The sequence below is a fragment of the Pteronotus mesoamericanus genome, unplaced genomic scaffold (genome assembly GCF_021234165.1).
Source record: "Pteronotus mesoamericanus isolate MK-2021 breed Mesoamerican mustached bat unplaced genomic scaffold, CSHL_Meso_final contig_130, whole genome shotgun sequence".
Lineage (NCBI taxonomy): Eukaryota > Metazoa > Chordata > Mammalia > Chiroptera > Mormoopidae > Pteronotus > Pteronotus mesoamericanus.
This window is the reverse complement of record NW_026555060.1, coordinates 23,319,069-23,335,522: the sequence shown is the minus strand read 5'-3', so window position 1 is coordinate 23,335,522 and position 16,454 is coordinate 23,319,069. Positions and strand designations below refer to the sequence as shown.

At 41.5% G+C, this 16,454-nt stretch overlaps 1 protein-coding gene and 1 pseudogene across 1 annotated transcript in view; both read left to right on the top strand.

The window, feature by feature from the left end:
- Positions 1-16,454, top strand: part of FAM107B (family with sequence similarity 107 member B) — a 195,174-nt gene that overhangs the window by 69,584 nt on the left and 109,136 nt on the right. The window contains exon 2 of the mRNA XM_054593185.1: positions 8,216-8,276. Within this exon, the coding sequence (XP_054449160.1) occupies positions 8,216-8,276 (61 nt within the window). The remainder of the gene's footprint in view (positions 1-8,215; positions 8,277-16,454) is intronic.
- LOC129087377 (transmembrane emp24 domain-containing protein 10-like) lies at positions 6,045-6,667 on the top strand (annotated as a pseudogene).

The following is a 16,454-nucleotide window of genomic DNA, read 5'->3' as shown; positions in this document are numbered from 1 at the left end:
AAGAAACCACAAACATCCAGACTGGTAGGAGGGGTGCAAAGGCAGAACAGGCTGGCCCCACATCCACATGTGGTGGGTAAAAATTCAGGGGGGATATTTCAGGAGTGAAGAGTCCCAGCCTCACACCAGAGCCCCCAGCCCAGCGTTCCAGTGCCAGGAAGATAAGTCCCCACAACTTCTGGCTGCAAGAACCAGTGGGGATTGAGTCAGTGGAAGAAATGGCTGGAGCCCCAAGCAGCTCCTCTTAAAGAACCCACACACGGTCTCACTGATGTCTCAGCAAGCTGGTTCTCTGATGTCTCAACAAGCTGAAAAGCCCCAGAGCTTTGGGTGGCCTTGACCGTGCCATGGAGGAGCAGAGACTTACTCCTTCTGGGCTTTGGTGCCAGGGTCACAGCTTGAGGGGCACCAGTAGTGTGCAGGGGGAGGCTGAGGTGTCTGGCAACAAGGAGAACAGAGGTCATAACCCTTTTCTGGGCCCTCCCCCTACAGACCTGGCAGACTAGTGCCATGTCTAAGATTCCATCAACATGGCCAACTTGGTTTGACCCACCTTGGAGATCCCCAGAGACTGCCCCACCCAATTTATGGGCCCACCCAAAGCTGCTTTTCCATATGAATGGCTGGTCTTGGCTCATGCTTCACCACTTCCTAAATCTTCTCAGACAAGCAGCAGCTGGCTTCAGTGAGCCCCAGGCCCAGACTTGCAGCCTAGATTCACAGCTTGGCTTTGCCTGGAAATCTTCAAGTCCAGCGCAAGTAGCAGCCATCTTAGATTGCTTTATAGCTCAGGCAGGGTGGCCCCAGGCAAAACACAGGTGGGAGCTGACTTTGGCCTGCACCCCCCAGGAAACCCCAAGGCCAGCGTACCCAGTGGACAGCTACAGACCACATCAGAGCACCACCACACTGCCCCCGCTCAGCTGATCCTCCACGGAGGATGGAGCTTGGTGGTAAGTGGTCACAGCCAGTCCTTGCAGCTGACTGACCTGGGTAAATCCCTCCCATTGATCTGTCAACACCAAACAAGGCTCAACACAAAAGTAGGATGTACTCAGGCCACACAATGAGTGCACCTAAAGTACCCAGCTTAGATTATAGGAGAGGCTGTGCACTGGACCCTGTAGGACACCTACTACATTAGGCCATACTGCCAAGACACAGAGTCAAAGTACTCTCCCTAATACATAGAAACAAACACAAGGAGGCTGCCAAAACAAGGAGACAAAGAAACATGGCTCAAATGAGAGAACAGATCAAAACTCCAGAAAAAGAGCTAAACAAAATAGAAATAAGCAATCTATCAGATGCAGAGTTCAAAATACTGGTTATAAAAATGATCAAGGAACTTAGTGAGGCTCTTAACAGCATAAAAAAGATCCAGTCAAAAATAAAGCATACGTTAATTTAAATAAAGAACAATTTACAGGAAACAACAGTAGAGTGGGTGAAGCTGAGAATCAAATCAATAATTTGGAACATAAGGAACAAAAAAACAACCACGCAGAACAACAAGAAGAAAAAAATTTTAAAAAATGAGGATAGTATAAGCAGTATCTGGGACAACTTTAAGAGGTCCAATATTCACTTCATAGGGGTTCCAGAAGGAGAAGAGAAAGAGCAAGAAATTGGAAATCTATTTGAAAAAATAATAAAAGAAAGCTTCCTTATTTTGGTGAAGGAAATAGACATACAAGTCCAGGAAACAGAGAGAGTCCCAAACAAGATGGATGCAAAGAGGCCCACCTCAAAACACATCATAACTAAAATGCCAAAAGTTAAAGATAAAGAAATGGGAGGGGAGGTGTGTGAGAATGGGTAAGAGGTGAAAGGATTATGAAGTACAGATAGGTAGTTACAGAATAGCCACAGGGATGTAAAGTACAGTATAGGAAGGGGAGTAGCCAAAGAACTTACACGTTTATCCTGTGTACATGAGAAGGGTGTGGGGAATGCCTGAGGGAGTGAGGGGTGCTGGGTGGAGGGGGGCAAAGGGGGAAGAATCAGGACAACTATAAGAGCATCATCAATAAAATATGATTCATAAAAAGAACATACTGACTATTAAAATATTAAAACACCTTTGTATTGATTGGTAAATAACTGTTTCCCGATCCCTTGAGTGGTGTCCGTGCCCCACATCACCCCTCTCTTCAGATCCCTGAACTAAAAGGTTAAGACCTGTACCTCAGGGACCTTCAGGACCCTTCCTATTCTGAGTACCAGGCAGCCTGTAACATCCATGATGTTAAATATTTTAAATATCATCCCATGTTACATGTAACATAGATGAAGCTCCTGCCACATTCTAGGCACTAAATAATCAGTAGGCATTTTTATTCTTGTGGTTTTGAAGAATTCATTCTACCTGGAAGTACATATTTTGAACAGTACTGTAGCCAGCATCCCTTCCTGCTGCTGCCTGCCCTGCTTTGGGACATAGACTTCCTTCCTTCCTTCCCTTAGAGAAATGACCCTTCCCTATTCTTTGAGATTCTTGTGAGGTTTACAGTTGCAACACTCTCCCTCCAGTGGCTCTTGGGATGGACAGTGATATAGGTTTGGAAAATTATAGTCCCCTTTCCCTCATAGATGGGTGCCTGTGACCGGGGGTAAGAATGTGACTCAAGATGGACCAATCACTGTCTTCCTCTAGAATTCTGGATTATGGATGCAGGGACTGAGATCCTCCTTGTCCCCTTTGAAGGGAGCTTGCTGTGTTGTGGGGTCCAGATGTCTCAACAAACTGAAAGGATGTGGCCCTAGAGCTTTTAGTGGCCTTGACCATGCCATGAAGGGGCAGCCTGAGAGGTGATAAACTCACAGAAACAGGCAAATGGAGATATTGAGAAAAGGAGAAGCTCAGATGATAGTGTCTGAATGCTAGACCCAATTTCCATCCTTTACAACCGTGGTTCTCAGAGTTGGGTGTGTACCAGCACTGCTGGGACAGCTAATAAAAAATTCAGAGACCCAGGCTTGTCAAGGTTGGAAGGGGCCAGGTCTTCTATATTTCTGCCACATTCTGTAGATGATTTGGATACACATCCAGGTTTAAGAACTGCAGCTTTACAAGCATGAGATCCAGTGCCTCTCCTCTTTTGCTGTAGTTACTTAGGTTTCCTGCAAGCAGAGACGAAGAAAAGCACTTAGCGCTCTAGGGCACCACATACATAGGCAGAGAATGAGGCAAAACTCTGGTCAAGGCCCCAGTCTCCCCAGTCGTGGGTAATTTAGTGAATTACAGCTTTTGCTCATGAGGAATTTATCCTCCATGAACTCAGTGGTGGCCAGAGTGAGGTGCTGAAGTGGTTAAGGCAGGAGTGACACCTTCCATCTTTTGGGGCTCCCCTGCATCTACAGTTCTCTGAAGGGGTTTCCCTGCCTTGCCTTACCCTGTGAAACCCCAATAAAGTCCGTGGCCTAAATGTCCCCCTTGCTTCTGTCTTCTGCTCCTGGCCACCGGGGAGTCTTTCCTACATAGCCCTGAGAGGGGTGTCATGCTTCCTTCTCTAGGACCCGTGAGTGTAAGGGGCTTTGTTTTTTCCTGAACCTCTCCTTTGTCTCCTATTAGGGTCACACCTCACTAACTGTCTCACAAAGTATACAAATCATGTGGCCTCTCAATAAAACACCTTGGGATTAGTCCTCAGGAACAGATGAGAAGTCCAATTGTCTGCCGAATTTTAATAGCATCTCCTCAGTGAATCATTGCTATCACCTTTCATTTAATTAGGCTGTGAGGTGCGTGACGGTGTGTGAGGTACAGAAGTCAATAATCAACAAACTCTACTCCAGGCTTCCCAGAACTAAAGTTTCAGCCAGAATCCTTTCCGTTAGAAGTGGCAGAAAACGTGACAGAAATGGTTTTGATATTTTAAAAATCAAAGTAGTTTAAAAAAATGAAAAGGAGTATCATTTCTGATAGGCTGAATAATCCAGGGTTAACTTGCTTCAGGCACGGCTGGGTTTGGGGCTCAAATTATATCATGGGCAATTTGTATCAGTCTTTCCCTTGGCTCTGCCTTCTTGAGTGTGGACTTTTGTCTCAGCTTCAAGTGACAGCAGCAGCTCCAACATTCACAGCTGTGTCAGGTTTCAGGCTCAGTGGGTAAGAATAGAAGTCATATTCCTAGAAGTCCAGGGAATATCTCTCACTAGCCCTGACTGGGTCACATAACCCCTGTGAATCAATCATGGGGAAATGAAGTGGACTAATGGGCACAGCCCCGGGTCACATGACTACTCTAAACCAGTCTCAGGGAAAATTACAGTCGATTGATAGACATAGCTCTGGGTCACATGACCATCCTGTACCAATCACAGAGAAATGCACTGGACTGCTGGGCCTAGCCCTTAGTCCCCTGTGTGGTGGATGAAGAGGGGCCTGTGCAGAGCGTGGAGTTGATTTTATAGCAATCACAATTCATTAAGAGGGGGAATGAGTGACTTTAAAGAGGAAATCAGGACACACTTACTAGACAGAGTGCGTGAATGCCAGGCAGCAAAATCAACAGATGGCTACTACAGTTGGACTATTGTCACTTTATTTTAGCTCTGCTGGGAAAAAGCCAGTAAGAACAAATTCAGCAAATCACAGACTTGCACTCAAGAGAACAAACACAAGAATCTAAGGAGCTCAGCTTTTTTTCACTAACTACAACACAGTTTATACTATCAAAGACAGATGCTTGTTTATTCTATTCTGAGAACTCTCTAGTCAAAAGTATTCCAAATATCCTTCCATCTGCAGATCATTCCAGGGCTTTGCAATTTTTACTAGTTTATGAGAAAATTGGGGGAGGGGCCATTTAAAATGAAGTAATAAATATGTTTGGAGGAAAGCTAAAGGGCTGAATTATTTCACCATTCTGGAATTCAGAGCAATAAAAAAGTAAACAGTCTTACTGGCTCAAAGGAGAATCCTTTCAACTATGAAACAACTTTATTTGGGTTATTTTGGTATCTCAAGAGACTTTCTCTGTGGTTGTATTATAAAAATAGGTCCTCGTGTTTTTATTATATCCTGTCTTGTTGGGCCTTACAAAACAAGAAATTTTTTGCCCCATTTAGGTGTTATGTGATGGGGCTTTTAAAAAATCATTTATGTGTCTTTTTGTATAGTATTAATTCACATCTTTTTCAGAAATGTAATTTTGAAAGCAATTTTTATTTAAACTTCTTATAACACATAAATCCTAGATAATTGAACCAAAGGCTTATTTACCCAAATGGCCCAAGACAGTGCTATTTCATGGATTTTAAAAGCAGGACAAATTTTTTGGACTGGTCCCTGATGATGACCATTTGAAGATGATTTTTGATCTCTAAGAAAATGTGTTCCCAAACAGGTGACATCAATTCCCTTATGAGTTCATACTGATGGTGATTTAAGGAAACTAATCTTTATGAATTGAAAAGAACATTTTTTTTTTTCCAAATCTTACTAACCAACCATGAGAGACTGGTGGATTCTCATCACCAGCGATGAGCTATCGCCCAGGAGCAGCAAACTTAGAACAAATCGGGGAGTGCTCCTTTGCTGGATGACATCAGTGTTGGAGTTCCATTGCTCCACTCTAGTTGCAGAGTGGCTTCAGGTATCATTCATGGAACAATACCCATATGGTTTGTTATGGTCCAGAATATCTTGATCAGACTAACCTCTTAGGTGGAGCAAAGTATGCACAGAAAGTGTGCCTCCCTAGGAAGGATGGAAGCTGGGATGGCGATTGCCTGCAGTGTCATTCACAGGAAGCTGGACCGGATTCCACCTAAAGATTAAGGTCCCACAGAAATAGCCCCACAACAAGCACTCAACAAATATTTACTCAATGAAAGAAAAAAAATAAATAAAGGAATCAACATAACGCCATCTTGCAGATAGAACTAGAAAAGCACCATCTAGACATTCCTTTTAATTTATCTCCCTTACTCCCAGCTGAGTCTGCTTGCATATTAATGCTGCAGCAGTGACAACTGTCTTTAAAGAATATCATACCAAAACTCAAAGAATGTGTTTATCCACTTTCCCAGAGATAAAAATGATTGTGTGGCACCTGGTCTGGCTTGTCTGCCCACCAGCCCAGCCTGGTTCTTGCTAGTTAGTATTGCTCCTTTTGCTTCTGCTTGGCCCTAGCTAGGTTCTTGCCATCTCCCTCCATATGCCCATTAACTCCTGCAAGTGCTTCCATGAGGAGCTCCACAAGGACCTGCTGGTGACCTGCACTCCCACCTCAAGATTGCAGATTCTGCCGACCATATTCTATACTACAAGGAGGGTGCAACCAAGGGAAAATTTCCTTTTACCACCGAAGATTATAACATATTCAAAGTGTGCTTTGAGAGCAAGGGAACAGGACAGATACCTGACCAATTTGTGATCCTAGACATGAAGCATGGAGTGCAGGCAAAAAATTACAGTGATCACAAAAGCTGAGAAGCTAAACCATTAGAGGTGGAGGTATGACACACAGAGACCTTTCAGAATCTATCGTGATTTTGCCTACATGAAAACGCCAGAGGAGAAGATGCGTGATACTAGTGAGTCAACAATTGGGGCCTGTACTTCAGCATCTTTTCAGTGTTCTGCCTCATTTGACTAGCCAGTTGGCAGGTCTTATTCTACCTTCATTGCTTCTTCAAGGGCAAGAAGTTGATTGAGTAATAAGGCCTGCTCTCCTCCCCTCTTCCATTCCAGCCAGCAGAACATCACTGGGAACATGACCTATCAACAGCACCACCAAGGAATGTTGGGATTTTTTTTGCCAGAACTAATTTCTCTTGATATGGGAGGACATGGGTTACCTACTACTTACACCCTACAAGTCAGCGAGGGACTTCTTTTTAACTTGGTAAAATTTGGACTGGTTTTGCAACAATAGGACTATTTTAGAGTCACTCCTAACAAAAAATAAGGGTTACCTAGACAATGCTGAAGCCAGCATTTGTACTGGGTTTCTTCATGTGATCTGGTTGAACCATGTTTTCTTTCCCTCTCCCACTCATTCACCAGCTTGGGCTTCCCCTCTAGTTCCTTTACCAGGACTTGTGTGACCATGTGGAACTTGTTTCATTCAGACTGTCCCCTTTGGATTTCTGCATGAAAATATTCTTAGCTTTACCTTAACCCTTAGCTAAAATGTTTCAGTAGCTTCTGGTGGCATCATAATTTTACGTCTCTTAAAAAAGTGGTGGATGTAATACCTCATAGAAATGAGATTTGAACTGTAGCTAGCTCTTTAAAGAAAATTTTGTTTTAGAGAATTAAAATATTTGTGCTCAACTGCTTGAACTTTTTTGTGTGTTTATTTAGTTCTATGCAATGTTATTACACGTGTAGGTTCATGTGATGACCACTGCAACATGCAGAACTATTCCATCACACAGATCTCTTGTTTCCCTGTTATAGCCACAGACACCTGCCCTCCTTGCCCCCAAGGCTCAGTCTCTAGCAACCACTAATTTGTTCTCTGTCTCTCTAATTTTGACGCTTCAGGAATGTTCTATAAATTAAACCATATAGCATGTAACCTTTTGAGATTAACTTTTTTCACTCAGTGTAATTCCCTTGAAATCCATCCAAGTGGTTGCATGTATCAATAGTTTGTTCCTTTTTATTTCTCAACAGTATTTCATGGTGTGGATGTACCACAGTATGTTGAATCATGTACTCGTTGAAGGACATTAGGGTTGTCTTCAGTTTTTGGCCACTACTAATAAAACTGCTGTGAACGTTAAAAAAAAAATTTGTGAACAGTGATAGCTTTTTCAAAAGTACATGAAATCAGGTCTTTGAATTATAAAAACTAAAACATGATTCTGTTATATTGTACCATACTGGCAGAATTTCTATGTTATGGAGAAATCCAACATTGCTGTGTCTAAGCAACTGATGCCCCCAAATGCATTCGTCACAGAGGCTCCTCGGTTTTACTACATAGGGGCAGCATTTATAGACAGAACCATCTATGTGGTACCCTGTAGTTTGTAACCCAGTGCCCCATAGTTATCTACTCGATATCTATTGTTGCATTTGTTGCTTCTCCAAAGTCTCAGTTTTTAAAAGGTATAATGTTTTTAGATCTTGGTCTCTTGTTAATTAGATTGGCAAAAGTGTTGTTGTAAATGAATGCATTATTTTGACTTTCTCCTTTTTTCCTTTTTCCTTTTTCCTTTTTTTTTTTTTTTTTTGGTTTATGGGGCTGGAACTCAGGAAGAAGAGGAATCCCAAGAAGAACCTAGATGCCTTCAGTTGGAACAGAAGACGACATCAGGTAGAATACATTCCATGAGACACATCCTTTCCTGGGTGCTGTTGCTGACTCCTGGGCTCACAGCTTTCAGATTGCAATGTAAAATCTGCATGTTCCAAATGATTGGAAACACTGTGATGTATTCCAAGCACAACATCTGGACAATCTGGTCATGATGTTGAAAATAGCTTCTTTTCTCCTTCTTTCTTTTATTGATTACAGTTTTTGATGAATGAATAGTTGCAGTGAAGTACATGATAATAATGATGAAGAAATTTCAAATCAGTAATACTAAAATAAGTAGCATACTTATTCACTAAAATGTTTATGCTTATCTTGGAAAATGTTATTTAGATGCGTTTGCTAAGTTTTTTTTTTAATGTTACCGCACAGTTAAATGTGCAGCTTTACTAAAGATATTTACCACATAATAGAACTTCCTACGAGACAATATGGAAAGAAACAAATGATAAGCAAGTTTGTAACTTAGTTTCTGACTATGATCAGTACTGATAATGGGAGGTAATGGTCATAAAAATAAACATTAGTTGAATGGACCTAACAAGAATAAAAGTTATATCTTAGTACTATCAACTTCTGTTTTCCAATTGCTTTCTGTTCAATGTTTTACATGATTAGAGGTTAGAAGAGGCTCCGGATGTGTTCGCTGCTGGCAGAGGCTCAGGTTCTTGTAATTAAATGGAAATCAGGGAGCAGAATTAAGAAAATGGAAATGGTAATGAAAAGAACATGCAGAGTGAAGGGGACAGATGGTACCTGGCTTTGGTATAGACAGAGGGGAGAGAATTACAATTAACCAGCTCAGTCATCTCCCTCTGCATGCCTCCTGGTGTCTACCCCACCAATAACAAAGACTGCTTTAGTATAGTGCCTCTTTCTAGGACACTTTCCCCTTGCAGGTCCTGGCATGGCTGGCTCCTTCTCATCAATCAGGCCTCAGCTGAAAGGCTCAGTGGCCCAGGCCACCTTGTCATTCCTCCTGACCACTCTTCATCTGACTGTCCATTTTTGTTTTTTTTTCATAATACCCATTATGATCCAAAATAATCTTTCTGTTGATTGGTTTATCTACCTAATGTCCCCTAGAGAGTAATATCTTACCTACTTTTATTTTAAAGACGTTATTTGTGTTTTTAGAGAGAAAGGGGAAGGGAGGGAGACAAAGAGGGAGAGAAACTTCCACATGAGAGAGGAACATTGAGCATTTGCCTCTTGCACATGCCCTGTCTCAGGGCTGAACCTGCAACCCAGGCATGTACCCTGACTGGGAATTGAACTGGCAACCTTTCACTCTGCAGGACAATGCCCCACTAACTGAGCCACACTGGTCAGGGTCTCCCTACTTGTTTAATGGTATCCCTAGCATGCTGGACAATACCTGGCACATAGTAATCAGTCACTAAATTCTTACTGATGTCCTCATGTCCACTATATGAGAGGCATTCTTTTTTCCCCTGTAATGGACATGTAGATGGGGTAAGCTTGATATGAGCTAGCTCCATGCCTATTTCGGATTTCTGGGGTATAAAACAGAATAAGACACGATTCTTGACCTCTAGAAAACCATGCCTAAGAGACAGATGAGGTGAGAACATGAGAAATAATGTAAAAAGTTGACATAATTAAAGTGCTACTGAAAGCACTGAGGAAGGGGCAGCTACATTTGCACTGGGGAAGTAGGATCTAAGAAGTCTCCTGGGGTTAGATTTGCAAAAGTGTTCTTGGACCAAATTTTGGAGTTTGAAGGCAGGTACTGGAGAGCAGAGTTGGAGTTTGCTGTTACGGCCCTGAAAGCTGTCCTGAGTGCCACTTTTTGCGTGCTTGCTATTGACTTTTAGTTCTCCATCTAGAGAAGAAGGCTGGAATGATGACCATTGCTGGCTCAATGCAAATCGGTCAACCAAGAGACGTTGTTTCTCAACTGCTGTTATGAGCGATATTTGCATTCTTGGCATAGTGTCCACTATATTTTGAGGACATTTGTTCACATCCAAAAACTTGATTACTCCATGTGTTATGTAGGCATCTGTACTCATCAAAGCTTTTCTAAGACCAGTTGACTCCAGTGAGTTCGACTGTGACATCTCAGGATGAGAAATCAGAGATTCTAGTTTCAAACAGTCTGCTAGAGTTCCTGGAGCATTAGAGCCTCAGTGTATTTTACTAGAAATCTAGAGTAGTGATGAAGATTTTCCTCAGCTAATTCATTTAAAGTCAGAGATCTCCATGGAACATCATTCCACAGAACAGGAGGGACATGGTTTAGTTAGGAATCTATAATCCTAATTTCTTTGTGACCAGATTATATGGTTTTAGATTTTGGATTGTGAATAAATGGATCATTTCCCTGTTTTCTTAGGAAAAAAATACCTAATAACCCTATTCTCTAACTAGAATTTCAAGCAGAAAATGCAAAATTTCTCCCTGTTTCTTAAAGAATACCTGGGTCTACTGACTTGGGGGCTTGCTGTACAGTTTCTCTTCTTTATTTAGGATTTACTCCAAATGAGTGTTTTTATACCATGGCTTTCCTGTACTTATGTCTCTAGTTTTAATCCATTCAATTAAAATCTACTGTACTTAGCCCTTATTTGAAATCCTCCTAGGTATAAGTTGTGTCTGCTAGGTTATTTGAAAAGTATGAACATATAATGTATTAACTAGAAAATGTTTACTGAATGTCTACTACATGCTATGTATTGTGCTAGGAATTGTGCAATATTTAGAGTGGTAAATAAAACAAACATGACTCCATGCTTCATGGAGCTTATGGGAAAATGAGAAATGCAGCCATTACACATATAAAAATAAAATGTAAATTAGAGAGAAACTTTAAACAAGTAAAATATAAGTTACAGATATGACAGCGTGCTGTGAAAGTCTTGCCTTCGCAGAGCTTGTAGTTAAATAGGGCCTATAAAACATGGACACAGAAAGTAGGATACAGTACAGGTTAAAAAGAGATGGGGGTGTGGGGGATGAGGGTGCTAAAGAGGTGGGAGGAATTCCATTTGGGGGAATCCAGAAAGTTATCCAAGAAATTGTCACATATGAGCTGACTTTTGAAGGATAGCTATGAAATCCATTTGTGAAGACAGACCCATTAGCCAGGGTATTTATAAAGTGAAAACCAAATACTATTTCTAATATGAATCCAAAGTGCTACCTATTTGGAGTTCCACCCAGTATTTTTGGTGACTTAATCCTAAGGCACCCGTCACTTTATCCTGAGGTCTATAATTTGCACCTGCAGGGCCCGCCCAGGGGATAATGACAGGTTGATCAGGAGCGCACTTAGACTTGGCCACCCTCATTACCTGTTTTTTTCCTCTCTCTCTCTAATAATTCAGTGCCTATGTATATTTGAGGGATTTTTTTTTAAATAAGTGGCCTGCCTGTAATAGACAGAAGCCTAGTGCCCACTCAGAATCAGATGGCATTTGTTCTTGACTTCATGGAGATATTAACTGAGTGGATAGGGTAGCCCATTTATAATAAGTCCTTTTTAATGGGATGCCACGTGGGTTGCCATCAGCTGGTGCTCCATTTCCCCAAGACCTGTGCGGGGCAGCTTTACCGGACGGACGAAGTATGCCTTTGTCTCCAGCCTGCCCTCTTAGTACCGTAACCCTGCACAGTGTAGTTCCCTCCTCACCACCTTTGGTCCCCAGTTTCTCTCCCATCAGAAGGATGTGCAATCAGTACATGTTAATTAACATCACTGTGTGGCCTCTTCTTCAGCCTATTGGTATTTTAACTTGTAAATCTACCTATGGGATGAAAAAATTTGCTAGCTGCTAAAGGGATTTGAGACATCAGCAAACAGGTAAAAAAGGTGGTTTGGGGGGGCGCATTTCTGGCTACAATTACAATGCATGGTCAATTTCTTGACCTGAACCTAGGAAGGCCTTGAATCATGGGGACAGTCAATGAAGTTTCTATCAGACTGTGTGTTTCTGAGAATCTGTGTCTGTTTATAAGTGATGTCATATCTTTATCAAAAGTTGCTATTTTAAAGACATAGTGCATCTGGTATAATAGTCAATGTAAAAATAAAGAAATGGATAAAAATTAAACCCGGGCTATGCATGAGGTAAAGGAAGAATGAGATAATGGATCCACGAAAAATGGTGTTACAAGTGGAGGTATCACAGAAGAAAGATGTCCATACTTCAGAGTCCCTTGTTGTGACCATGATGTTGTTCGTATAATAGAGAAAAAGCAAAGACACTTTACTGATAGTTACAAGGAGAGGATATGATTCCAAACAAAGAGAATGGTATATAAGTGAGAAGGCACGATTTGGAGCCTGATACCATAACCCTCTGAGGATAATCCAGTTCTCAGAAGCAGCTGAGGACAGAGGAGGAAACTAATTTACCTGTTTTCATGTGGGTTTATGCCTGATTTTTCAGTAACTGCTATATCAAAGTGGTAAGACTTTCTGGTCTTTGCAGCTCCTGTTCCCATCTCCTCTCCAGTCTTTCTTTCCATGGGTAATCAGTCTCCCTTTCTTTTTTTGCCTTTCCATGGAATGTGTTCCTTTTCCAGACCCTTCTATGGTTGCTCTGGTTTTTTATTTTAGAGAAGTTTTATGATAAGTCTTCATTTAATTTCTTTCTATTCCACTGAAAGGCCCTTGGAACAAGCATACATACATACAACAGCTTATGGAAGCCATCACATTGAATAAGATTAAAATTAAACATTACTTTTTTAGTAGAGAGACTCAGGTTTATAGCTGACATAAAGAAACTACAAATCTTGTTCAATACTAGTCTTATTTGTAGCCAAATAAATAGAAATGATGTTGTACCAGTTTTCCAGGGAGAGACAGTGATAAGCAACCTTTCAGAGGTATCACATCATATTTTAATTTGTTCACTTATTCCCTTGTGGGCAGGAAGACCAGTGAATGGGCCAGTTATGCTTTCTGGAGAAAATTCTTTTAAAAAGTGAATTGCATCCGTTCTGGTGCCTTTTTCTTTTTTAAGTAAAACATATTTTTAAAATGTTGGTTGAATCTTGCCATTTTTCTTGCCCATGCATCATTTTACAAGCATGCCAAGTATTTTTGAATGCTGAAACAACCTTAAATGTGTTGAAAATTCAAGATTTTGCAGAACCCTTACTATCTTTGGGTTGCACTCAACTTCTATTGTCAAGACTCCAAGATGGCAACATTTTGATCAAAAGAGGGGACAATCCTATAAGTTGAAGCCATTTTATGACAGTGAAGGAGTCTCATTAGAACATTCTCTTTCTGCTAAAGGTCACCTAGTGCTGTGTAGGGGTCAACACACTTTCAGGACTGGCTGTTCGTATCATCTGCATTTAGTCAACTTTTCATTTCCTGTGGTCTGCAGGTTTCTCAAGTGTGAAATAATGAACCTCAAACCGTTAAAATTCTTCAACTAAAAATGGATTCAATGAGAAAAAAATATATGTATTTTTGTAACATTTATAGGGAAGTGAGACCAGCATGCAGTGAGCAGCATGGTGTTACTATGTGTGAGGCGAGCTGCCGGCATTCCAAGGTCAGACTTTCTGGCTCTGAGCCTTGGGAGGTGACAAAATAAGATCCATTCTCTGATACCTCAGCTGAAGTATCTGCTTTTACTTTCATGTCATAGAAAAGTCTAAATGAGGTTTCTGCCCCCCCAAAACTATATTTTAGTTGCATCCTGCTTTGCTTGTGCAAAAAAGTTATCTTCTTTACTGATTTTTCTGAGGTTCTGGCCAAAGATTGAGTAGAATACTTTTCAGGTAGGAAAGTTAGAAAAGAGAGGGTGGTGTACTTCCTTTCTCCTAAAATACTTTCCAGTCCCTTAACCTTGGGACAGACAGTCTGAAGGTTCCGGGCGGTCTTCTACTAGAGACAACATTATTAGGATTGTAGATGGCATTGAGCTAAGACCTGATTACTAAATGCCTGTGTGGGATGTTTGGCCTGTTTGGCCCACATCCCCACCTCCTGCTGGGGCTTTGATCTCAGTAAGGCTTCTCCTGACCACCTTGAGCAGAGGTGCAACCTTGCCTTCACCTCTTTACCTCCTTGGCCACCTTGCTTGTCTACAAACCCCTTTTCACTCTCTGACACACCATCTCCTTGACTTGCTCTTTGTGTGTCTTTCCATCCAAAACGTAAACTCCATGAAGGCAGGATGTTTAAGCCTTTTATGTGCTGCTTTTACTGCTGCTGCTGCGTACAGAATGAATGCCTAGTGAAGAGCCTGTCTTATGGTAGACACTCAGTCAATGTCTGTTGGATGAAAAATGAATGCTTGCTTTTTTCTTTTAAACTCTTGCTAAAGCAGTGGGATCAATCAGAAACTGAACACTGAGTGCCTTCTCTTTGTTTTTCCCTCAGCTCCTAGCACAATGCCTGAAATATGGGAGAACTCAAAATAAATGGTTGTTTCAATACGGTACACATGCATGCATGAATGACTGAGTCTGGTTTACAACACCGCTTTTGGTATGAAAGCTGCTATTTAGTTGAGGGAAGATTTAACAAACACAAAGTGAAGCATGTTAATCCACAAGGTTGTCGAAGATGTGGTGACGGTCTTGCTCACAAGGCACCAAATGTACTTCCTTTATCCGGAATTTTTCTTCTTTCCATTCCCTTAACAGAACAACAGACAATCTGAGGTTTTCCTGGGAAGGCTTTTATTAGAGGAAATGCTTGTGGGGTTGTAGATGGCTTTCAGCAAAGTTCTAACCCTCAAACCCCTTTATAGGACTTAGCTGTTACAATTCTTTTTTAGTTGAAGGAATACCACTATTTTGTCTCTACTTCAAATGACACTGATTAAGGTTCACTATCACATACATTCTTTCCAAGGAAGGAAGGCAGCAACATACTTGATGTAACCTGTGAAGGTAATATATTCCCTTTTCCAACAATAAGACATCACTGGACAGGAGGCCATGGATGCTAACACTCTAATCTATATTCACAAAGAGGAAGATGTTTTTAGAATTTAGTTAGAGATCCTGCATTATCAGCATGAGTAAGAAAAAAAGAGTTTTGGGGTTTTGTTTTGTTTTTGCCTAGATTTTCTTCACCTGTGAAATTAATGAACTTGCCTTAGAATCTAAGGAGATATTTCTCTGCTGACCAGGATGGGAGGACTTGGGGGGTGAGGGTGTTGTCTGCCTTATGCAGGAGAAGGAGCAAGGTCCTACTTCTGGACTGAGGTGACGGGAGACTCCCTGGCTTGCCCATTACAGATGTGGGAGCCTGTTCCCAGCTTACTCCATTTTGCATCGAGAGGGTGTCGGACTAATGAAATTTGCTTTTCACATTCTCATCACTTTCCCAGGCAAAATCTATGAAGTGATATTACCACCCAGGCTCTGACCACAGCATCCATTCTCCTCAGAGTCACCAGAGAGCAGTCTCTGTTTTTTCTCTCATTTCCAGGGGCAGAGTGCTAATCGTTTCCAGATTTTTTTTTTTTTTAGTCTGGAAATTCAACAGTCCACTTATTGTTCATAAATGGGAAAACACAAATGCAAATAAAAATGAGGGTTTGGTTTAGCCATCTGTGTTCAGGTATACTTGATGCGTTGATCAACTGGGCACCTGTGCCTCGAAGAGGAGCTGTAATGTGCCTGCACAGCAAATGTTTAGTTTTGATATTGTGGCTACACGGCCCACAAGGCACCTCAGTAGTTTCATCAACTACTATTCTCTATCCAATCCTTTGTCCCCTTAGCACAGTGAAGATAGAGGTATGGAAGTTTCTAGAAGTTTATCAGGGTCATAAAGTGAATCAGTTACCAGGAATGAAATTTTCAGTGTGATAATACTTGGAGCAGAATTGCCTAATTTATATGCTATTTCACCTTATTTTCTTGTTTATTTGTTTAAAATTTGTTATTGGGCCTTTGTGAGAATGCCTTAGGGGATGCCCTGGCTGGTGTGGCTCAGATGTTTGGAGTGTCATACTGTAAACCGAAGGGCTGTGGATTTGATTCCTGGTCAGGGTACATGCCTAGGTTGTGGTTTTGGCCCCCTGGTTAGGGTGCATGCTAGAGGTAACTGGCCCATGTTTCTCTCTCTCTCTCTCTCCCTCCCTCCCTCCCTCCCTCCCTCTCCCTCCCTCCTTTCCTCGCTCTCTCAAATCAATAATCATGTCTTCAGGTGAAGATAAAAAAAAAAAAGAATCC